A 23,883-nucleotide genomic window follows, 5' to 3' on the forward strand; every position below is an offset into this window, starting at 1 on the left:
AAATGAATCGTGTGTGTGTGTGTGTGTGTGTGTGTGTGTGTGTGTGTGTGTGTGTGTGTGAGAGAGAGAGGGGGGGGGGAGGGAGGAGGGAAAGGAGGGAGGGGAAGGAGGGAGGGAGGGAGAGAGGGAGGGAGAGGGCAGGCATGTTTCCCCAGCCCCATTCCACTCATGTGCCTTTTTCTAAATCACCAGGGCACACACACACACATACACACACACCCAGAAACTCTCACTCAACCCTACCCACAACCCATGTTCACATTTCTAACCACAGAGATTCATCTCACCAGCTCCATCAGAAAACATCCAAACCCAACACACGCATGACTCAATCTAACGATTCTTCTTTGTTTGTTTTAAGGATCTTTATTTAAGCGCCCATAGTGTTGAAGTTCCATCAAGGATCTGGAAGGTTGCTGTCCTGCCATTCTTGCTGGAGTCAGTGATGAGTGATTGGCAACCGGATCCATGGTGTTCACACATAAGGCAGGAGAATCCAGCTTTTCTAGAAGGTTCAGCTGTAGTCCTGGGACCCTTGAATGGGAGGTGGCAGTCCCAGCTCCCAAGGCTGAGAGGGCTGGGCGCACAGCTTCGAGGTGGCCCGCTACCTAGATTCACCGCTGTGCTGTGAGTACCCAGTGAGGGGAGTGAGCCGCCTGCTCTGTTTCCAGCCCCACCCCTCTGGCCAACGGGGCAGAAGGTTGAGAGAAGTCAACTGAGAAGCAAGGTAAAGGGAGCCCAGAAGAAGAGCACCCCTCACGATGGGTTAGGGTTGCACAGCACCCGTGCCCAACCAGGCTCCAGAGCCAGGGTGGCCCTTTCTACCTATTGCCACCACCACAGACCCAGTTCAGGGACTGTAAAGTCTGACGGTGGGGCAGAGCTGGCCAAGGTGGGGTTTTCATCAAAAGCAATGGAGCAGGGCCTCAAACAGACAGGTACGCAAACCTTAGAACAAAGACAGAGAAGGAAACAAGGCGGTAACAGCAGCCACCTTTTCAGACGCACTCCATCCCCAGAATCCCAAAGGCACTGCTGTTAGACAGAAATTTGGGGGAAGCCAATGGGAGGCCTCCATTAACCTGAGCAGTTGGTCCGGGACCTGTTTCCTCAGGGCATCCCTGGGTACCCAGCTCCCAGGCTAGGTGCAGTGGGCCCAGGAGTCGAGTTCGGCCTAGCCTGGACTGACTTCCAACAGGGTCCCTGACAACGTTCTTTGTTTCTTCTTTTTCAGCTACCATTCATTTAAATTACCACAGTGATTTCTTCTTAGCGCTATATTCCTAGGACAGACAACACAGCACTGAGGCAGGACAAAGAAACATTTTTCTAGTACACACACACAAACACAACCAAAAGCTGCCTGGCACTGTCCATTCCCATGAGAAGAGAAATAGGTATACACATCCATACACACACTCACCCATGTGTTCTGATCCCTGAAAAAAATTGGAAATTGGTTTGTGGAATAGCCATGGCTATTTATGCTGAACCTCTTAGAAAGGGTGAGGTGGGGTGGGGAACTTGGATGTCCACTCTGAAATATCACATAGCTATCTCCCAAATAAAGCCAGATTTGATGACGATGGAAAGATTTGGGAGAACAAAATGTCAGGATTTTCCTAAGTACATCTGAAGGTGCTTCAGGCTTTTGAGGGATGTAGGGGTGTGTATGTATGTGTGTCTGTCTGTCTGTCTGTCTGTGTCTATGCTGGTAAACATGTGTAGGGGCCAGAAATGAACCTTGGGCATTGTCCCTCTGGAGTCATCCAACGTTTCCGTGACCATGTGTCTTCACTGGAACTTGCTCATTAGGCTAGGCTGGCTGAGCAGTCAACCCCAGGGATTCACCTCTCTCTCTAGTGCTGAACTAGAGGTGTGGGCCATCATACTGGTTCTGATTTATTTTAATGTGAGCTCTAGGGACAAAACTCATGCCCCCTGCTCATAAGGTAATCAGGTTATGAGCTAAGCTATCTCCCTCGCCTTGCTTCTTAAAATTATTCATCCTCCTAATTGTAGCTTCACTATTATTATAGTTGTTGTAGAAAAATTCTTTGAAACTGGTGTTCCCATCTTCACCTCTTAGAAAGGTAGAAAACCCCTCAAGGAAGGAGGGCAAAGAGCATTTCAAAGGGGCATCCAGGGATGGCTGGGGCGACAGGGGAAAACTTGATGGTGACATTCCAAGCAGTTGCTGGACACATAGAGTGGAGCCAGAGCTTCATAAATAACTTTGGGTTTGGTTCCAACACCTCGGGTGAGAGACAGTGCCCAGACCTTCACATCCCAGGCTGCAGCTGACCAGCTTCCCCCAGGATGCTGACGCGCCCGGAAAGGTTTTATCTGAAAGAAAAGCAAGGAGGAGAGTCATCACTTCTGGCAGAGCACTGCGGCCACCTGACTCCTCCCTGGCGGTTTCCACTCCTGGGCCACACTGCCACACTCAGTCTCTGTCCCTTTTCCTGTCCCTGCTGTCTGGGCAGTCATCTTCGTCACCATCCTCCTCCTCCGCAGCCCTTGACGCTCCTCACCCACGAGGCTTTTGAATGTGCTGTCTGAAAGGCCCGTTCCATTCTCCCGTGTAACTCTATCCTTCAGCTCTCACACAGGACTTTCAGGGACCCTCCCCCCACACACAGCCCCCACACCCCTTAGAACGCAAGCTGTTTTCTCCTTAAATCCCTCCTTCCGGCCCCCTACAGGTGTTCAGGCCAAGTGTCAACAAAGCATCTCTTTAAAATCTACCCAAGAGTAACTATTTTCAACCTTGTAGATCCTGCCACTTTTGTGTCAACTAGGAACCCTGTTGTCATGACAAAAAGCAGCCAGAGACAGTACAGAATGCCTGGTGATGGCTGTGTTCCAATAAAACTTTATTTATGGGCACTGAAAACTGAACTACATTCAACTTTTATGTATCTTGAAATACTATTCCCCTTTTGATTCTTTTTCAAGCATGAAAATGTAGAAATCAGAGCCTGGCATGTTGGGAGGCAGAGGCAAGAAGTCCATGAGTTTGAGAAAAGCCGTGGGCTGCACAGCGAGACACGGGTGCCGGTGCACATGGAACAAAAAAGTAGAATGCATACTTGGTTTGTGAGCTCTTGTCCCAGTCTGGGATCCGTAATGTCTCCCCTCAGTCCACTGAGTTAGGATTGGCACTGTTGGAAGCAGCTCAGCCTTTCAGAGGGGAGGCCCAATGGGAGGTCTCCAGGTCACTAGGGACACATGGGCAGGAATTATGGGATTCCAGTCTCTCCCTTTTGTTCCTTGGCTCATGATGCGGTGAGAGGTTTTGTTCTACCACACCTGCCAAGATGTGCTGCCTCACCACGGGGCAAACCAACCATGGACTGAAACCTCCAACTCTGTGAGCCAAAATAAGCCTTCAAGCTGTTGTCTGCGGTATTTTGTTAGAGTCACACAGAGCCGATGAGTACAAAGCAAATGTGGTCCGCTGGCCACCGTTTGATGAGTTGGGCCTATATAAGCATATGTAGTATCTGTCTCCCGCTCAGACTGGGTGTTTGAACAGGCGGGACCCACGTGTGAGCCTGCTCATCTTCAAACTCTAGCTCTAACACAGTGCGGACAGCAGCAGGAGTACAAGAAATATTTTTACCTTGAGTAAAATATTTACAGGCTTCATCAAAGGAGCTTAGGAAAGGGGGGAAACAGACCCATGAAAGCTGCTTCTTTAGCATTGGATTGTGGACCTTTCATAATCCATGAAAAACAAAAGCATAATAGAGTTTAAGGACTGGTGATGGTTTCAGAGACTAAGAATCAGAGTAGAGAGCAATTTCCACAGCTACATCAAACGTCTACAAATGACAGCCAATGACAGCGGCTTGCTGACCCCAGCAAGAACCGGTGAAGAGCAACAGCACAGCACAGCACAGGGATACACTGATCACCCAACACGTGGCACCGTCGCCTGCCTGGGTGCTCAAGTACAGTTGCCAGGTGACCCCTCATCTCACAAAGGTCCCAGAAGCACCTGCATGGAACCTCTGGCAGGCCCTATCCCTTCATCCCATGAGCCGCTTACACCCCCCTACCTGTAGGGATAATCAGCCACATGTATACACGGGAGAGCTGCAGAGCAAAGGGGAACCCCAGCTCTCTGAGAGGCTCCTCGCCATCAGCTCCTTTCACAGCAGAACTAAAATCTGGGGACGTGAGGCAGGCAGAGGAGCCTCCAGAACCCAACCATTCCCAAGCTCCTTAGGAAGGAAATGCAGCCATAAGACATTGCCACTGGAAAGGTATTAACACCTTCATTTAAGAAGCACTGAGTCCAGACCTCAACCTTGGATGGGGAGAGGGGCCAGCTCTGCTTCTGCTTCATACCTACTCGCTCTCCAGGGGTCTGACTATGGAGAATAGAGTAAGCACAGTCTCCTATGCCGTGGTCATGCCGTTGGTATCCAGTATCCCTACAGGAAGCCCTAGCCACAGAAGGGGGGGGGGGGGGACAAGTAAGCCTGCTTAGAATGTTGGTCCACACCCTGGAGGAGCCACACTGTTTCCGCACACAGGAAGCCCATCTCAGCAGGAGGCAGGACTGGCAGGGGCGGCAGCAGCCTGGTACCTCAGGTGGGTTTTTTTCCCAGCAGCTAGGTACCTTGGGCTGCACTCAACACCACGGCTGCCAGGCTGCCTGCGGTACAACCAGACGAACCCGAGTGCGCCTGTCCTCCAGGGATGCCTAGGGGGCGAAACAAAAGTCTCCGTAATAAACGAGGGATCTGCAGAGACCCAAAACACTGGCTGCAACTGTGCACCAGACCAACCAAGCACAAAACACGAGTGAAATCCACCTCCTGAAATGTGGAACCATTCCAACACTCCAGGGCTCTCTGTACTCCGTGTGGTTACTTTCCCCAAATCAAAGCATCCCAGCCGTATGAAACATACAAAGGCGCCAGCTGAGCCGGGGCGTAGCTCAGTGGTGGAGTGCTTGGCTAGCTTGCCTGAGACCCTAGGTTTGATAACCAGCATCGGGGTTGGGGGTGCTGTCCACAGAAGCCTCCCTGGACTGTGACCTCTTCTCTACATGACTGGAAACCTGGGGGGAAAACAAGCCTGGCTGATGATCCACCGGGGCTCCAAGTCACAAGATAGGATCAGAAAGTTACACAGACAATAGGAGGCATCCGACCCACCCCCCTACCCTGGTGCCAAGCACACGATGGTCCTCTCTCCACTCCATCATAAAACAACCTTTAGCCATGATTCGTTCACATCCGATTTCAATGTGTCCGCTTCCTGGAGAGAACCAGAAACATTTGGTGGACAGGAAAAACAAGTCCCTATAATAGGTTATCAGTGTACAGACAAGTCCTCAAAAAACACTCCATGAAACAGAAAGGTGACCTCAAAAACCTCCATCCTTTCATACTTATTGACATAAAAAGCTGTTCACAATACGCCATTCAGGGGGACGGGTGCCCCAAATCAACCTTTGTAACATGGGCCTGCTTCAAAAGAAAAAGAAATCCCCATAGACGTGTACTCACACTCTCTCTAGTGGCTACTGCTAAGTATTGTAAGATGACAGCAAATTCATCTCCCCCCACATACACACACACTTCTCATGTGCAGTTCCTATAAAAACCTGTACATCAGGAAAAGCTATAACCTCCCAGCGGTCAGTCTTCTCTGGACCGGCATGGCCTTGTGTCTGACTGACTCACCTCCAAGTTCATTCATATCCTCAATTCACTTCAACCACAAACAGCAGGAGCTTTTACGGGGAGCTCCCTGAAGTTCAGTTCTTCAGGACACAAGGCAGGGCAGGATGGGCCGGGCAACAGTCCTGAACGTCTGTGGGAGGCTCTGACCCAGGCTGCCACAGAACAAATGGGGATTCCAGCTGGGAAGTCTGACGGTGACTGAATGGGCTCCATATTGAGTGGAAGAAGCAGCAGAAATGGAATCCGCTCAAAGAAAACTGAGAGGTGGTGTCCTGGCTGGTTTTGTGTGTCAACTTGACACAAGCTAGAGTCCTCAAGAGAGGAAGGAGTCTCAGTTGAGGGAATGCTTCCATGAGATCCAGCTGTAAGACATTTTCTTAGTGATTAATAGGAGAGGGCCCCAGCTCATGGTGGGTGGTGCCATCCCTGGGCTGGTGGTCCTGGGTTCTATAAGAAGGCAGGCTGAGCAAGTCAGGGGAAGCAAGCCAGTAAGCAGCTCCCCTCCACGGTCTCTGTATCAGCTCCTTCCTCCAGGATCTGACCTGTTTGAGTTCCTGTCCTGACTTCCTTCAGTGGCAAACAGCAATGTGGAAGTGTAAGCCAAATAAACCCTCCCTATTTGTGGAAGTATCAAGGCAACTCCATGTAGTTAAAAGGGAGGTTTATTTTGTGGGATAACTTACAAGTGAAGGGATAGGTTACAGGGTCCAGGAAAGGTGTAGTGCAGTCTGGTGGTATTCTCTGGAGAACGCGCCTCGGTCTACCTCCAGTGTCCAGGGTCCAGGAACCAAGAGAGCTGGCACATCTGCATCTCATGTCTTAAGGGTCCTCTCTCAGGCCCGCCTCGTAGGCTTGACAGTTACCAGAAGCCTCAATGGGGGTAGTACTTCCAGGTCAAAACTGGAACGGCTACCCACTACATCTCCCCCTTTTGTCTAAATAAGGAAGTTCTAACCTAATACAAAAGTATATACAATAGGAAGGATTATCAAATATTGTCATTCCAAAAGGTGCCCTATCCTGAAGAACCTGAATCTAATACTAAATATGTTCTAGCTAAGATAGAGGATTGAAATGATGCTGAGAAACATTAGGTGACTGTCCAGGCTGCCAGCTGTCTCTGTCTACTCTCACGAGACTCCTGAAAGTTGTTTGCATCCTTCTCCCATTTCTGAGGTAATAGAATATCCTTCTGAGGTCTTTGATATAGTTGAAGACTAGATAGTTATAATTATGGTTTTCCTTGGTTATGACAAAAGATAAGATAGATATAAAACTTTAGACTCACAAATATAGGATAGATAGAATATTTTCTTTAATTTTGCCAAACACAAATAGACTAGATAGTATAACTGTAATTCTTGCTTGATTATGGTTTTGTTATATGTAATTTTACTATGTTAAAGTTAAAATCTTCCTGTTTGAAAAAGAAAAGGGGAAGTGCTGGGGATGTCTTTCTGTATGCTGTGAATGTGTGTTGTTCTGATTTGGTTGATAAATAAAACACTGGCCAGTAGTCAGGCAGGAAGTATAGTTTAGGTGAGATAAGCAGAGAGGAGAATTCTGGGAAGAGGAAGGCTGAGTCAGGAGTCGCCAGCCAGACACAGAGGAAGCAAGATGTGAAGGCAGAACTCAGAAAAGGTATCAAGCCACGCAGCTAAACATAAAAAAGAATTATGGGTTAGTTTAAGTGTAAGAGCTAGTCAGAAATAAGCTTGAGCTAATGGCCATACAGTTTGTAAATAATATAAGCCTCTGTGTGTTTACTTGGGTCTGAGCAGCTGCGGGGTCCATGGGGCTGGACAGGACTGGAAAAAAACTTCAGCTACACCTCCCCAACTTGCTTTTTGGTCATAATGTTTCTTCACAGCAACAGAAACCCTAACTAAGACAGATGGGATGCAGACACCAACTGAAAACTGATAATCACAGAGGGTAGCAAAGAAGCCCAAGGGTGATTCTTCATGTAGAGTGATCAAACGAAACTTCCTGCAAGACTTAGCAAGGGGAAAAATAAAAAAAAAACCACATTAAATATTAAATAATAATGCAAAAGAGTCAGGCATGGTGGCACACACATTTAATCCCAGAATTTGGGAGGCAAAAACAGGCAGATCTCTGTAAGTTCAAGGACAGCCTGGTCTACATAAGGAGTTCCAGACCAGCTAGGGCTACACAAAGACCCTGTCTTTCAAAAAAAGAAAAGACAGACCATAGCTATTCATATTACAAATGTTTACAAGATTAAAGAAGAAGAAGAACATTGGGAACAACCATACAAAAACAATTTATAAACTTGAACAGAAATGGACAAAATGCCCCAAAACTACTCCTGATCAAAACTGACCCAGGAAGAAATAAAGACTGAATATTCTTGGAACTATCCAAGAAGCTGAATATCACTGATCCTAAAACCAGCACACAGACTGTCTCAGGTGCAGCCAGTTTTTCGCATGCTCTACTAAAACCCTTAGGAAACAAACGGTTCCAATCTGATTCCAACTAGTCCAGAGAAGGAAAATAAGGAAACACGCCCTCCTCATTTCATGAGGCCAGCATAACTTTCAGCAGAGCCTGACAAGCAGGCCAGTAACAGAGCAGAAAAACAACAGGCTAGTCACCATTTCCTAGGGAGAAAGGAAGCCTTGTGCAATACAATACACGTAGCAAGGTAACACAAGACCTAGTTCTTAACTCCAGAATCCTGAACTGACTCTATATTGGAAATTTCATGAATATATTGATTCACCACCATAACGAGTTAAAGGAAAAGGTATGTCCTGCTCAACAGAGCTGGAGAAAGGGACAAAATTCAAAGGTAACACACAGAGATAGAAGAAAACTCCATGTAGCAACCCAACAGCAAACCTCACACAGTGGTCAAATACTGAAGGCATACCCTTTAAGACCAGGAGTAAGAGAGGGAGGCTGCCACCATCGCTTCTGATCCACAAGCACAAGGCAGAGAGAGGGCTGACTGGGCCCAGTATGGACTTTTGAAACCTCAAAGCTGACCCCAAATGACACACCTCCTCCAGCAAGGCCACACCTCCTCATCCTTCCCGAACAGTTCCACCAACTGAGGACCAAGCATTCACACACATGAGCCTGTGAGGGCCATTCTCATGTAAACCAAACAGACCCACATGGTGGAATGAGAGAACCGACTCCTCCAAACTGTCATACCACCTCCGCATACATGCCACAGCATGTGTGCCTACATGCTCATGTGCACACATGCATGTCTACACACATACACAAATAAATTTAAAGCAAGGCTATTAGAGATGACGTCACAGATGTAATGACCACAGTTTATACAGGAACCTGTTTTTGAGGCTGTCCCCAAAGTGACAACAGAGAACCAGACTGCCCAGGAGCAGACACTCAGCATGGAGACCGAGCCCATGGGACTAGGGCTCACAACAGCCAACAACTTAGAATACAGGATTAATACAAATGGATCTGCTGGGTCCTGAGTTTCTGCCTGGAAGAAATGGGGGACACCCAGGGGCTGGAGGAAGCAAATCCAGATCCTGTATCAGACATCACCAGGTGCCAAGAGGGGGGTGTCTGGGAAATGCCAGTGTGTGGGTACATAGTTTCTCTCTCATCCTCGATCCTCACTTTTGCATCAGGCCATAGTGAGGGGGGCTTGGCCTTTCAAAACACAAAAGCATTTCTACTACTTGAATAGCTACTAAGCGGTTCAGTCTCGCCAGTTGGTTTCAGCACTTGGTGAGTTTCAGAACTAGCAGCCACGCCAGTCCAGGACTGACTATCAGCCCAGAAAGGGAACTTGTCCCAGTCTGAAGAATCCAGACAAGTGTGGATGTATTTTAGGGTAAAGCAACACTGGCATCCAGGCCCTCAAAGAAGAGACCCCTTTCCAGTCTCACGTTCTAGACAGAACTTCTAAACAGATACTATAGTACCTTGTTTAAGTCCTTCCCACACCAGTTACTTGAAACAGGTTCTCACTGTGTGTGTGTGAGAGAGAGAGAGAAAGAGAGACAGAGACAGAGACAGAGAGACAGAGAGAGACAGAGACAGAGAGACAGAGACAGAGAGAGAGAGAGAGAGACAGAGAGAGAGAGATTGAGATTGAGATTGAGATTTCAGTGTGTCAATGTTCACCCATGGTGATTCTGGAGCCTGGCAAGTTAACAATCAATATTAACAATCACACCTAATATGAACAAGATTCTAGTAGTGGTTCTGAATCAAAACACAGTACAGGGGCTGGCAAGATGGCTCAGTGGATACAGGCTCTCGCTGCCATGCCTGACAAACTGAGTTTGATTCCCAGAATCTACATAAGAGAAGAAGGGAATCATCTCCAGAAAGTTTTTCTCTGCCTCCGAATACACTGAGTGGCACACGCATATACATGCATGCGTATATACATCAGTAGTACATGTGACCCACTCCACTAAGGGTCCGTGTTGTGCGATGTGCCACAGGCCTGCAGAAGGACTCTGACCCTCTGTATTGTGAGCCATAGGAAGAGCTTGGAAGCACAGGAGGGTGATGCACACCTGTAACTCCAACACTCAGGAGACTGAGGCAAGAGAGATGCCATGAGTTCTACACAGCAAGTTCCAGGCCAGCCCAGGTTATGTGACCCTCTCTCAAAAAAAGTAAAAATAAAAATAAAAAAGGGAGGTCTGGCAAGACGGCCTGGTAGAAGTAGAGGGACTTGTTATGACCTTCTGAAATGATATCATTTTCTGTTTTGTTTCTATGGTTCTGCCTGTGAGATGGGCAAAATGGCTTAGCAATAAAACCGATACAATCATTAATAACACCATGTATGTATAATTTTGTAGTGTGACTGAATATTACTAGCTGACTTCACCCTTTCCCTGACACAAAATACAGGTCATGGGTTTCTTCTTGCTCTGGTATCTAGAACCAGCCCGTTTCAATGTGTGATTGTTCTTTATAAAATTTAAGTGTGCCAGGGGTGGTGGCGCACGCCTTTAATCCCAGAACTTGGGAGGCAGAGGCAGGAGGATCTCTGAGTTCAAGGCCAGCCTGGTCTACAGAATGAGTTCTAGGACAGCCGAGTCTACACAGAGAAACCAATCTCTCTCTCTCTCTCTCTCTCTCTCTCTCTCTCTCTCTCTCTCTCTCTCTCTCTCTCCACACACACACACACACACACACACACACACACACACACACACACACGAGTAAATAAAAGTCAAATGTGAAGCTAATATGCCAGAAAGTACCATAATAATGCAGACTTTTTTTAGCATAAGCATTTACTTACCAGCCCTACTCTTCTGGATTCCTGGGTACTGCTACCAAGGTAATGACGGGAACAGGCCCTACCACAATAAGAGCATCTCACAGCCTAACACTTAACAAGAACACGAAGACACTGTGGCTGAACCACCCTACCTGACCCAGCCCGGGAGGAAGCCTCTACCCCCAGCCCGCACCTATACTTGATGTCAAATACTGTGGCATCCTCGTCCTCGTCATCCTCCTCATTCAGTGGGGCCATCTCCACACGCTCAGCAGGAGTGGTGATGATGTCATACTTGCGGGTCTTCTTCAACCTCTTTCCCAACCTGGAGGAAGAGAAGCATACTCATGAGACCACACCTGTGAGCGATGCTGATGAGGCCAAGCCTCCATACAGATGGAGCAGCTCGTCAAAATAAGTTCACTTCCTGACATCTGCAGACAATGCTTGTGACTGCCTCCGGACAGATGCTCCAGCTGTGCCCAGAAGGCTCGGATAAGGCCCCAGAAGCTGAGAGCTAGAGAGGGAGCTCAGGGCACAGCCCTTTGCACGCATAAAGACTGGAGTTTGACTCTCCAGCACTCACCCTCAGCTGCAAGAGAAAGGTCAAATGCCAGATGGGTATAATGGCCCTCCTGAAATTTCAGCACTCAGAAGCCAGACAGGAAATCTCTGGAGCAAGATGGCTAGCTAGACTAGCCCAAGAGTAAGCTTCCAGTTCACCAAGAAACCCTGCCTCATAAACTAGAAAGCAATTGAGGAAGAACCCACAACAGACTCATGCAAAAGCACACACATACCCTACAGATATGTACATACACACACACACACACACACATACCCCCACAGATACACACACCCCATAGATAAATACATACAGACAGACAGATAGACATACACACACACACACACACACACACACACACACACACACACACACACACACAGGGCAGGGGGAAGGGCAGGTGTCCACAGGACTGAGTGAGTTACCCACTTCCCAGCCTTTCCCATCTTCCCAAAGCAGAGTTATCTGAACACCAACAACTCGATAACTGAAATACTATTCAAGTGCAACAGTTCAAAAAAGATAAAATTCATGCAAAACAATGGACAGTAAACAAAAGATCAAATCATTCTCTGAGGACAGGAGAGGGACAGCCTGGCTGGGGGTGCAGGTGCCACCCTTTGGGATCTGGGTCTAAGTCCTGACAAGTTGTACTTAAGTGTGGTTCCCTCAGCTTCCTCATAAATAAAATGGGATAGGAGCAATCTTCCTCAAAGGTGAGGGATGGCCACTGAGGAGACTGATGCCCTTAACAAGCCTGCATCCGGGAGGCTCTCGGCATAAGTTCATTTGAGCTGATAATAACAAATACAGAAATCACACATGCTCCAGCCTCTCTCCTAAGACTAGGGTTTGTGAAAATGAGTCGATATGGTTTCCATGGTGAGGGTTATACTACTACACTGTTACCTATGGCATGGCAGAGGGACACTGTGGGCCACAGGAAAAGAGCTGGCACAAGTCTGAATGAAGACTGCAATATCTCCCAGGGGGGTCTGGAAGATGCATGACGTCACCTAAGAGAAGTCCTCTTCTAATGACCACTGATGCTCTCTGAGCCTGGTCCTCTGTGATCTCGGATCTGTTCCCAGTGCTTTGTAGTCTATGCCAGCCTCCTCTTCAGAAAATCGGATGCTCTCTGTGAAAAAGCAGCCAATCCAAAACATCCTAAGTGGGACACTGAAGAGCCTTCCAGCAGATGGCAAGCTGTTCCCCTGAGACCACTTGTCAAAGACACCAGCAGATCTTTTTACCTCTTGCCAAGAGAAACTCTCAAGTTCTCAAAAAGCATCAAAGCAGAACCTCACTTTTAGGTCCTCTAAAAATGTCTTAGGAACCGGCAACGTGCTCTTGGCTTACCTACTATGAATTACCAAAAATAGGACGTACCAAACTGCCATGTCATTTACATAGCAATTTTTAGCACCGTGTCCCTAGCATAAATCAACCTATGGGGATCTATAGCGCCTGCCCCTCCAGGCCTTTGAGGTCCGAGGCCATTTTCTCTAGATTGAAACATTTCTTAAGCAGGGATGGAGGAAGGCTGGGGAAACTCAAAAGCTACAAGAGAGCTAAAAGCCTCCTTCCCCAAATTGCAGAGGCAGCGACCAGTTGCTGGAGGTAGGGGACGCTTCTGTGGTGGTGACGCCTACAAGCTGCAGGGACCTCCACCAGATGTGCATCGTGGAACTGGGCTCTTCCACGGTGCAGCTGCCTCTAAGTCACCCACGTTCCTGTAAGTAACTCTGATAAGTTCACTGGCCACCAAGGTAGGCTTACATGAAATAATTCCTCCTGTGTGTTGTTGGGGCCCTATCTGGGGCGAACAGGCATTTGTCTGTGTGTCCTTCCTCCCGAGAAGTCACGCAACAGCACAGGCAGCAGGAAGACCATGGCAAAGGAGAACCTAGCAACAAAATGAGGCAACCTGAAGCCACGCTGCAGGGTGAATTTTTTTTTTCTCCCAGCTGTCCTCACCGGTATGCTCCTGGGCACAGAGGTGTCTACCTGGATTCGACAATTAGGATGAAGAGTGGAGCAAATACCAAGCCTGGCAGCAAAACATTACACCAAAGGGACATATGTGGTGGTATTCTAATTGTACTGAAATGTGATTTTGATTGTATGTTAATAAAGTTGCCCGGGGGTCAGAGCTATTAGAGCCATAGAAAGAGCATGGCGGTGGTGGCACACACCTTTAATCCCATAGATCTCTGTGTGTTCAGGGATACAGCCAGCATTGGAGACATAGGCCTTTAAGACCTAGAGGGCTATACATACAGACAGTGACGAGGCAGTCACGTGTTTGGGTTTACAACCAATGAGTAGGCAGAATGACTTTGAACCTATGGACACACAAGGAAATAGCTCTCTTTCGAGAAGCTGGGACACAGAGGAGGAAGGGTGAGATTTTAGCTCTGAGCTCTGACCTCTTGGCTTTCTCTTTTACATTGTTTCTATGTTTCTTATTTAATAAGATGGTCGGTTACATCTACAGACATACCTAGCCACCTTGTCATAAATGAGTTCTTGAGTGCCCAAGGTTTATAGGCTGGCCTTGCAAAACCACTAGCTTACAGCTCTAGGCTCCGAGAACTAGAGGCTATGACCCCAAGCTTTCAAAGCCAAAGACTTATAGATGGAGGTGCTCTGAGCTTTGATTGGCGGCAGCCTGGTAATCAGCAGCTGAGTATCAGATGTTAGGACCGTCAGCTTTTAGCCCTTTTAACCCTTGACAGCTCTTAGGGAAAGTGGGGTTCATATCTCCTCACCCCCGGTAAGCTCAGTTTTCTATAGTGTCTGCTCCAGGCCACCCTCTCAAATCCCGCAACTGCCTTCTTGCTGCCTCAGGGTGCATAGGTACAACCAGCCCAGCCCACTCTAGCCATGACATGGATCACCGATAGGCAATAAAAGACCATTTGAAAGAGGCCTTTGCTGGGCCTGGTGTTGGAATGTGATGCGGGCACACAGGAGACGAACTCCCGGGCCAGCCCCCAAAGCAGCGGGAAACAGCCTGCTTACATAGGCAGAAGAAAGCATGGCATGCTTGGACACAGGTTATAATTCTGCCAATTGGTCCTCACGTACTACTACTGATGACAATCCTCGGGAACTAATCCCATCAGAGGAACTGTAGACTTCCGGCTGGGAGGGCGCTTCCCCCTCCCATCCTGAGTAAGACTAGCTGCAGGGTGGGCAGCAGCATCCACAGTCCACCCAGGATTGTCTTGCTTGGAGTGGAGTCTTCCAAACACGAGTCACGCCGCCCAGAATGGTCTTGGCTGGTGGAAGCCCTCCCGAACCCAGAGCTCTGTGGCTTCAGCAGCAGCAGCCTTCCTGGCATCTGGACTGTGATTTCTTCAAAGCAGCTGGGATATCCTGGTGACAGCCTGTGTACGGGAAGGCTGCCCCAGCCAGGCATGGGAGTGCATGCCTTGTAATCCCAACACTCGGGAAACAGAGGCTGATGGATCAGGATTTCAAGGTCAGCCTCAGCCACAGAGGCTGAAGATTACCCTGTGCTACCTGAGACCCTAACTCGGAATAAAGGAGGGGAGGCAGGAGGAGCCTATCCCGCCAGCAGTTCCTCCATCAAGGCAGCCAGGCACAAGGGAAGATTTGGACAGACAGCCCTCTAAGGGTACAACAGGGCTGCCCCTCAGCAGTTTAATTTGAAGAAGTAAACACTGAATGGTGCTTATGTAACGACATTAACAGTCTCGGTAGTACTTAAAACTGCTTAGCTTCAAGCCAAACACCCCCAGGCAGCACTGGATCGTCCTATCTGTCTCGACGTTGCCAGTGACTCTGGGAGGAGACTCTGCTCCTCAGAAGCAACAGTGCTCACCGGATCAACACTGTTGGTCCCACTTTCTCTCCAACAAAATTCTTCTCTCTCCACCTTCGATACCCAAAAGGAAGATAATCTTGACATCCTGTTCTAAATGGTTCTTCAACCCTGCCAGCTCCAGCTCCGGTACCAGACGGGGAAATTTAAGCTCAGCAATGACTCTAAATTCCACAAGCCGTCCAAGACCAGCTGACGGGGAGGGGCACCCTTGCCCTAAGCCCTCAGGATGAAGGTCTGACTCAGTCCATGCAGACCCACACACCTTCCTCAGGAAGCCAAGCCAACATGGCCCCCTAGATGATCCACAGCTCTCCGGGGGTACACTTGGCTTTGAGATTCAGTGAGGCTCCCCACTCTGTTTGCTCTGACACGGGCCTGGGCAGAAGAAGCATCTGAGGTGTTTAGAAAAGGAAATTTCCCCCAAACCTGAGGACGTGAGGAAGCCACCTGTATACCCTCAAAATGGCCATACCCAGATGGCTTCAGGCTTCGGAGTCACAGTTCTGTCTGTCTTCTCCAGGTATGGTGAACGCTGCAAAGCACAATCTCTGATCTACACTCTTCAGTGTTCCGTGTGGAATGTCGTATATCCATTCACTCCTGACTCTGGGAGGAGGATCTCTGTGCAGCTCTAGCTGTCCTGGAAGTCACTCTGTAGACCAGCCTGGCCTAGAACTCACAGAAATCCGCCTGCATCTGCCTCCCGAGTGCTGGGGTTAAAGGCGTGAGCCACCACCGCCCAGCAAGGCCTTATATATTCACCCATGGAAGATTCAGGAAAACAACACCAACCTCAAGACCTCCATGGCCTGTGATGCTTTAACATCAGTCTTCTCAACTACACAAACTCAGAAAAGAATTATGAACCCCAAGATGATACCAAGGGAACATTACGCATAAAATAACAGGGCTATGGACACCCAGACACACAGGCACACATTATCCTGGGTATTTCTGAAAGGACATAGCACCTAAAGTAGATAGATTAAATAAAGTCAGGGTTGGAAAGATGGCTCAGTGGTTAAGAGTACCAGCTGCTCTTCCAGAGGACCTGGATTCAATTCCCAGCACCCACATGGCGGCTCACAACTGTCTGTAGCCCCAGTTCCAGGGGATCCAACACCCTCACACAGACATATTTTCAGGCAAAAGACAATTGCACATGAAAAAATAAATAAATCATTTTAAAAATTACATAAATAAAGCCAACTGTCCTCCACAACATGGGTGGGCCTCACCCACTCAGGGGAAGGCCTGAGTGAAACAAAAGGCAGACTCTCCCTTGAGAACTAAAGGGAAGTCTTCCTACCCATTGGACATCAGGTTGGCTGGGGGAAGGGGGATTGTTTCTTTGCTTCTTCTGTTATATTGACTTCTGAGGCAGTGTTGCTATGTATCCCAAAATTGCCTCAAGACTCACATCCTCCTGCCTCCACCCACAGATGGGTACTACCCCACCCAGCCAGATACACTGTCTTTGGACTCAGGCTGAAACAATGGCTGCTTCTCAGCATTAAGTATGTCTGCATTCAGACCAGAACCAAGGGGTTGGAGAAATGGTTCATTGATTAAGAGCACAGCTTGCCCCTCCAGAAGACCTGGGTTCAATTCCCAACACCCACATGGCACGTGGCAGCTCGCTATTGTCTGTAACTCCAGTTCCAAGGGAACCAACACCCTCACACAGATATAATTGTAGGCAATACACCAATGCGTCTAAAATAAAAATTAATTTAAAAAAAGACCAGGGCAGCCTACCCCAGCAGTAAGGAGAAAACACAACCCTGCGCTGCACCATTAAGCCAGACCAGGAGGAGACCCACATGTCTGACTGCCCAGGGAAGCCTGCCCGCCAGGCACCTCATGGTGCCAGGCAGCCAAGCACTATTATCATGAACAAATATATGGTGGGGTATGGAAGAGAGGGAGGCAGAATGGTTCATGTCCTGTGTAGAGAGGCAGATCTGAAGAGGTGAAAGCAGCGAGGAGCGGGCTGAGGTGGGCGGCCTCTTTGCCACCAGGGGCCCTGGTGATGTCTGGCCCTGGGCGGCTGCCAGGGCCCATGTCTGGGTCTGTAGGCCTGCTGCAGCCACGGTCCGTGTTGATGTCTGCCACGTGGCTCCTGATACACCACTGAAGGCTGAGCGAAGAGGGCTGCACAGAGCTGGCCCTGCGCCTCACCTGGGCAGCAACGTAGAGCTGATGCTGTCAGCATGAGTGCAGAAGCACCAGCCCTGAGAACGTGAGCATGGGAGATCTGGCCCCGCCCCTCATCTGCCATAGGTGGGCACCCCTTGCCACCTGCAGCAGGCAGGAGAGCGGAAGAGCCGACCCTGCCCTTCACCAACGGCAGCACTCAGGAACGCAGGCCTTGCACCTTGACTGAGGGCGGGAGAGTGGGAGAACTGCCCTGCGCCCCCTCATCTGTCATGTGGTGTCAAGAGCAAGGATGCCCTCCCAGAGCTGACCCTCCCCGTTACCAGCTGCAGCACCCGGGAAAGCGAGCCCTGAACCTCACCCTGGACAGCCCCGTAGAGCTGACTGATGCGCTGCCGGTGAGCCAGCCCAAGAACATGAGTGAGGGAGATCCGGCCCCACCCCCTCATCCGCCATACAGTGGCATGGGCAAGGGAAAAGATGCCCTCCTCCCACCATGCCTGTGGCAGTTGGGAGAGCTGGCCCTGAGGTCATAAGAGTGAGAGAGCTGGCCCTGTCCCTCATCAGCTGCAGCCCTCAGGAGAGTGGCCCCTGTACCTCACCTGGGCAACACAGTAGAGCTGGCGCTAGCGATGTAGATGTCAGTGAGCCAGCCCTAAGGGCATTAAAGCAGGAGAACCGGTCCTGCCTCTTCGATCCTTGCTGTATGGGTGAACTAGCTGGGGGGCGGTACTGTAAAGGTCACCCTGGTGGTGAGGATGACATGGCGGGCTGACCAACCCTGCACCTACCCAGGCCCAGAACTAGGGTTATGTGTTGGTCCACCCCAACATCCACACCCTCTATGATCTGCTGCAGCACGGGGCGGGTGGGATGGGGGTCCCAAGGGCTGCAGGATCTCCATCACACAGGGCAGCAACAGGATGTCCAGGAAGAGTCCCAGTGAAGGCCCAGTGTCTCTAGTGTAGCAGAAACCAGGGGCCTTGAATGAGACCAATGATTCTTTGCAAAGGACATTTGCAAGTAAAGATATGTGGACTAAACTGTGTGACTCACTGTGTCTGTCATACTATAACTCCCACAACGAGATTTTTCTTTTTCTTTTTTTCCTTTTAAGTTTATTTTATTTTATTTGGGGGGGGGGGGGTATTGCAAGGGCAGAGGACAGATACAAAGGGACAGGGAGATGAATGGAATCAAGATGTATGATATGAAATCCACAACAAATAAAAAGTTAAAAAAAAAGACCAGAACCTATACCATCAGATCTTCATAAGCAATTTTCTATAGGTATGTGGCCAGCCCCTCTCTCCCTCCCTTTCTCTCTCAAACACACACACACACACACTCTGAGAGGAGAGAGACTGCACTCTGCTACATCTGCGGAGAGCCCTCACTAGTACATAAGGCCATCAGTAAGGGTCCTCATGTGTACTTCAAACACCAGTTCTGACATGAGCTAGAGAAACTATATTTCAAACAATCAACCCTCTGAAACAAAATACCCTTTGCCAGGGAAGCACAAGCCTTGCTGATTCACTGCCAGGCATGTTAATCAGACAAAGCTGAGACCCATGAAAAGTCCATACACTTGGGTCCATTCCGGGCAGAGCTCACATCACATCATGCGATGAAAAAGGACATCCACTGATAGGAGGGACACTGTGCAGTGTATGGACAAAGTGGGCAGGAGTAGGAGTCCCACACTCCTTCCAAAGAGGACCTTTTCTTTATGAGCTATGCACCAAGCAGAAGTGAGAAATTTTAGAAATATAATGGATCCGTGTTTTTCACAGACCTTCAGATCCTGGAGTCTAACTGTCCTGGGAGTAAGGAACCAGAGCATCCTGCATCAGCAAGAGAGAATGTGAGAAACTTGGAAACAGAAGTCTAGATAAGCTGTGCTTGTGTCGATGATGCTAAGCAACTCACAAGTGTGTTCACACATGTGCAACTTCCTCTTCTTGCATTTGTGTGTGTGGTACGTGTGCACATGTATGTGGATACGTGGGTAAATAGGCAGTGTGTGCACTGTTTGTATCTTCCTCTATCTCCCTCCACCTTATGTTTTGAGACAGGGTCTCTCACACATCCTCAAACTCACTGATTGGCTAGACTGGTTGGCCAGGGATCCAGTTGTCTTTACCCTTTCAACACTGGGTTTCAGGCACACGCTACTCAACTAGCTTTTTTATTATTGTTGTTGTTATTGTTGTATTTCATGTGGATACTAGAAATTGAACCCCAGTCCTCTGGAAGGGCATCCAGAGCTCTTAACTCCTGAGCCATGTCTCCAGCTCTATACCTGGCTTTGTATGTGGCTGCTGGGGATCCAAACTTAGGTTCTCATGCTTTTGTGGCAGGCGTTTTGCTTACCAAACCACGCCCCCAGCTCCCATGGACACATCCAAATAATCTATAAAGCAATGTCACTGGTAATTCGGTCTTCCAAGTAAGGAAACTGACCGTTCAGGGAGGTCATTTTGCCCATAGCCACACAGCTCATTGGAAGTAGGGTTGAGTTTGAAGGTCCAGTGACCAAGGACCTCCAAACTGCCCTGCTGCCTTCTCTTTACATGGTACTTAGGGTTTGAAACATGCCACACACAGAAAAGAAAGAAAAATGAAGGGCTCAAGAGATGGCTCAGCTGTTAAAGGTGAGGCTCACAACCAAAAATGTAAGAATGAGAGTGAGGGACTCAAGAGCATACACTCAGATCAGCTCAGGAAGGTCTCAGAGGACAGTGAGCACCTACCTGCCACAGAGGGCCAAAGGTCGCCTTGATGCTGATATCGCCAGAAAGTCACCAGGAACCACCATTCCACATACACTAGAGCCTTCTACTCCCACCAAAGTACCCCATCACACACCACACCACAGAGAGAGAGAGAGAGAGAGAAACTTCACCTCCCCTTGACTTCTTGACTTCATTACCCAGAATTCCTCCTTTCACTTTCTGGACCGTATTGTTGAACACAACTCACCCATTCCCACTTCACCGGGATCCAGACAAACCTCTAACAAACTCTTGCTGAAGTGAGACTTCCCTGCTTTGAGGCAGGCCAGCATTCACCACTGACCTCCTTTTGGCTACTCCATCCTGCACGTCTGGCCACACCTCCAGCTCCAAGAGTGGACACACAGGCTTAACCATGAGCCAGTCAACACATAGCAACCCTCTAGCCAACCAAGAGCGGGAAGAGAGGAGGAAGGCAGGACCACTCAGGGCCAACCGCTAGGTGCCCTGCTCACTAGCCCTTGACAGTCTTACCACCTGACAGAGGGAGGCTGAGGAGGGAGAGGAAGAGAGACCAGAGGGAATGAGATCAAGTCCTAAATCTGCTTTGAAGTTCTCCATGAACGTTACAGCGCTGCTCTCTCCAACATACAGGGTTTCTGGTCCCACCTGACCTAGAGTCCCAATGCCAGAGGGTGCTCAAGAGGAAGGCACGGAGTGAACTGAAGCAAACCAGCATCATAATAAGGGCCACCTCGAGCATTTCTTGATGTTTTAATGGAAAGGCTTCCACAACCAGTGTAATTTTCCCATTTTGCTACAAGCCTTTTAAGCCCTAAAGAGCCACTCTGTGACAACAGCTTGATACTGTCTGCTCAGGCACATCCAAGCGCAGGTTTTCCAGAAGGTAAGCACGCAACAGCTCTTCACAGGGTTGTTAGCAGGCTCAGTGGCCTGAGGGAAAAGTAAAGAGCATATCCCCTGTGAGACTGTGAGGTCCAGAGACAAGATGTCACTCTTCCATTCGAACCAAAACTCTGTGTGTGTGTGTGTGTGTGTGTCTGGTGGGGGGTATATATCTGGTCTGGGGTGTGCCTGTGTGTGTGTATTAGATATGGGTTGTGTGTATGTGTCTGGTGTGGGGATTTATATCTGGTCTGGTGTGTGTGTGTGTGTGTGTGTGTGTGTGTGTGTGTGTGTGTGTGTGTATCTGTATCTGGTGTGGGTGTGTGTGTATCTGTATCTGGTGTGGGTGTGTGTGTATCTGGTATGGGGGGTTGTATCTGGTCTGGGGTGTGTGTGTGTATGCATCCATGGAGGCCGGAGGTCAACATCATGTGTCTTCCTCAATCACTCTCCACTTTATTCACAAGCTCTTTCAGTGAGCCTAGAGCTCACCCATTAGCTAGACTGGCTGGTTAGTGAGCTCTGGGGATCTCCCTGCCTCCACCCACCCCTCCCAGGATTGAGATTACAGGTATAGCCCACCACACCAGACGTTTTCTTCGGTGCTGAAGATCTAAACACCTTCAGGCCTCCGTGTTTGCCCAGCAAGCACGTTACATGCTGAGCATCTCTAGAGCCCTTTACTATTGACTTCCAAGAAGACATGGGAGTCACTCAGAACTCTTCCATCTGCCTTGTACTGAGATTTTCATGTAATAACCCATGCATACTGGGAGCAAGTGTCCTTCCTTGCACAGGAATTCCTTTCTAACTTTTTCTTTAAGTTGTATTTTTAAATTAGCTTACTAACTAGTGGATTTCCACAAGGCTTGTTTATACATCCTTGGCTTTCATTAACCCACTACTATCTTTTCCTCCCCCTTATGGCCCCTCCCATCCATGATTAGTCTTTTAACCCCTGATACTCCCCCCTTCTTTTTTCCCATGCATTCTACTATCCTTCCAATTATTTTTTTTTTCAATTGCATTGGAAAATAGTAGGGTGCCATGTGAGTTTTCATGTGCTTTTCCTTTGGAATACCCTCCCCTCTCCCCGCGGGCCCCCCCCCCTTCTCCCTACTTACGCCTCCCTGCCCCAGTATTCCTCCGCTCTGCTTTTGTTTTACCTACAATCTATTGCCTCCTTCCTTGAATGCGCCCAAGCCCAAAAGGCACCCTTCTCATTTCCTGGCTTCCACTTTTGCTCCAAATTAAACACAAATCACACGGTTTAAAGGTAAGCTATGCATATGAGAGAGAAGGTAAGGTGTTTGTCTCTCTTGGCCTGAGTCACATCATTCAGTATGATTTTCCAGTTCTATCCATTTACCTGAAATTTTCATGATTTGCTTCTTCATTATAGCTGAGTAGCATTATTCTGTTGTGTGTATAAACTCCCATTTTTTCTTATGTATTCATCTGTTGATGGACATCCAGGTTGATTTCATTTCATAGCTATTGTGAATTTCACAGCAATGAACACTTATGTGTAAGTGATAGGATATTAAGTCCACTGGGCATATGCTCAAAAGCAGTATCGCTGGGTCACATGGCAGTTGTGTTTCTAGGGTTTTGAGAAACATCCAGACTGGTTTCCAGAATGGTTGCAAAGCTCCCCTTTTGCCACAGCCACTTTGTTTTTTTGTTTGTTTGTTTGTTTTTCGTTGTTGGTTTTTTGTTTTGTTTTGTTTTGTTTGTTTGTTTTTGTTTTTTGTTGTTGGTTTTTTTTGTTTTTTGTTGTTTGTTTTTTTGGTCATTTACACCACTGAGGATGTCCATTCTGACTGGGGTGAGACGGCGTGCCAGACAGTTTTTATGTCAACTTGACAGGAGCTAGAGTCATCTGAGAGGAGGGAACCTCAATTGAGAAAACAGATCCGTAAGATCAGGCTGTAGGCAGGCAAGCCTGTAGAGCTTTCCTAGTGATGGAGGGGGGGTCTAAACCATTATAGGTGCTGCCACCCCTGGGCTGGAGGGCCGGGGGTGTATGAGAAAGCAGGCTGAGCACGCCATGATGGACAAGCCAGGAAGCAGCACTCCTTCACGGATTTGGCTTCAGTTCCTGCCTCCAGGCTCCTGCCCTGACTGCCTTTGATGATGAACAGTGATGGAGAAGTGTGAGCAAAATCAACCCCTCCCCTGCCCCACCCCAAGCTGCTTTTGGTCATGGTGTTTTGTCACGTCAGTAGTAACCCTAACTAAGACAGAAGGAATCTCAGAGTAGTTTTAATTTGCCTTTCTGTGGTGGTTTGAATGGCTGCATAGACTCATGTGTTTGAATGCTTGGCCCATAGGGAGGGGCACGATTAGGAGGTGTGGTCTTGTTGGTGGAAGTGTGTCACTGTGGAGGTGGGCTTCAGGATCTCATATATGCTCAAGCTATGTCCAGTGTGGAATATACAATTCACTTCCTGTTGCCTCTGCAGGCAACAGCAGAGTTCAAGATGTAGAACTCGCAGCTCCTTCTCCAGCACCATGTCTGCCTGTGTGCTGCCATGCTTCTCGCCATGGTGACAGTGAATTAAACCCATGAAACTGTAAGCCAGCCCCAATTAAATTTGTTTCCTTTATAAGCGTTGCTGTTGTCATGGTGTCTCTTCACAGCAATAGAAACCCTGAGACACTTTCCCAGATGGCTGAGGATGTAAGAACACTTTTAAAAGTAT

The 23,883-nt window shown here is 48.6% G+C and overlaps 1 protein-coding gene across 1 annotated transcript in view; it reads right to left on the reverse strand.

Annotated features, from left to right (window-relative positions):
- Positions 1-346: 346 nt before the first annotated feature.
- Positions 347-23,883, reverse strand: part of Fam174b (family with sequence similarity 174 member B) — a 44,025-nt gene continuing 20,488 nt past the window's right edge. The window contains exons 2-3 of the mRNA XM_028893296.2: positions 11,153-11,284; positions 347-2,346 (exon numbers count right to left, since the gene is read on the reverse strand). Of these exons, the coding sequence (XP_028749129.1) occupies positions 2,343-2,346; positions 11,153-11,284 (136 nt within the window). The 3' untranslated portion in view covers positions 347-2,342. The remainder of the gene's footprint in view (positions 2,347-11,152; positions 11,285-23,883) is intronic.

Source organism: Peromyscus leucopus, chromosome 1 (assembly GCF_004664715.2).
Source record: "Peromyscus leucopus breed LL Stock chromosome 1, UCI_PerLeu_2.1, whole genome shotgun sequence".
Lineage (NCBI taxonomy): Eukaryota > Metazoa > Chordata > Mammalia > Rodentia > Cricetidae > Peromyscus > Peromyscus leucopus.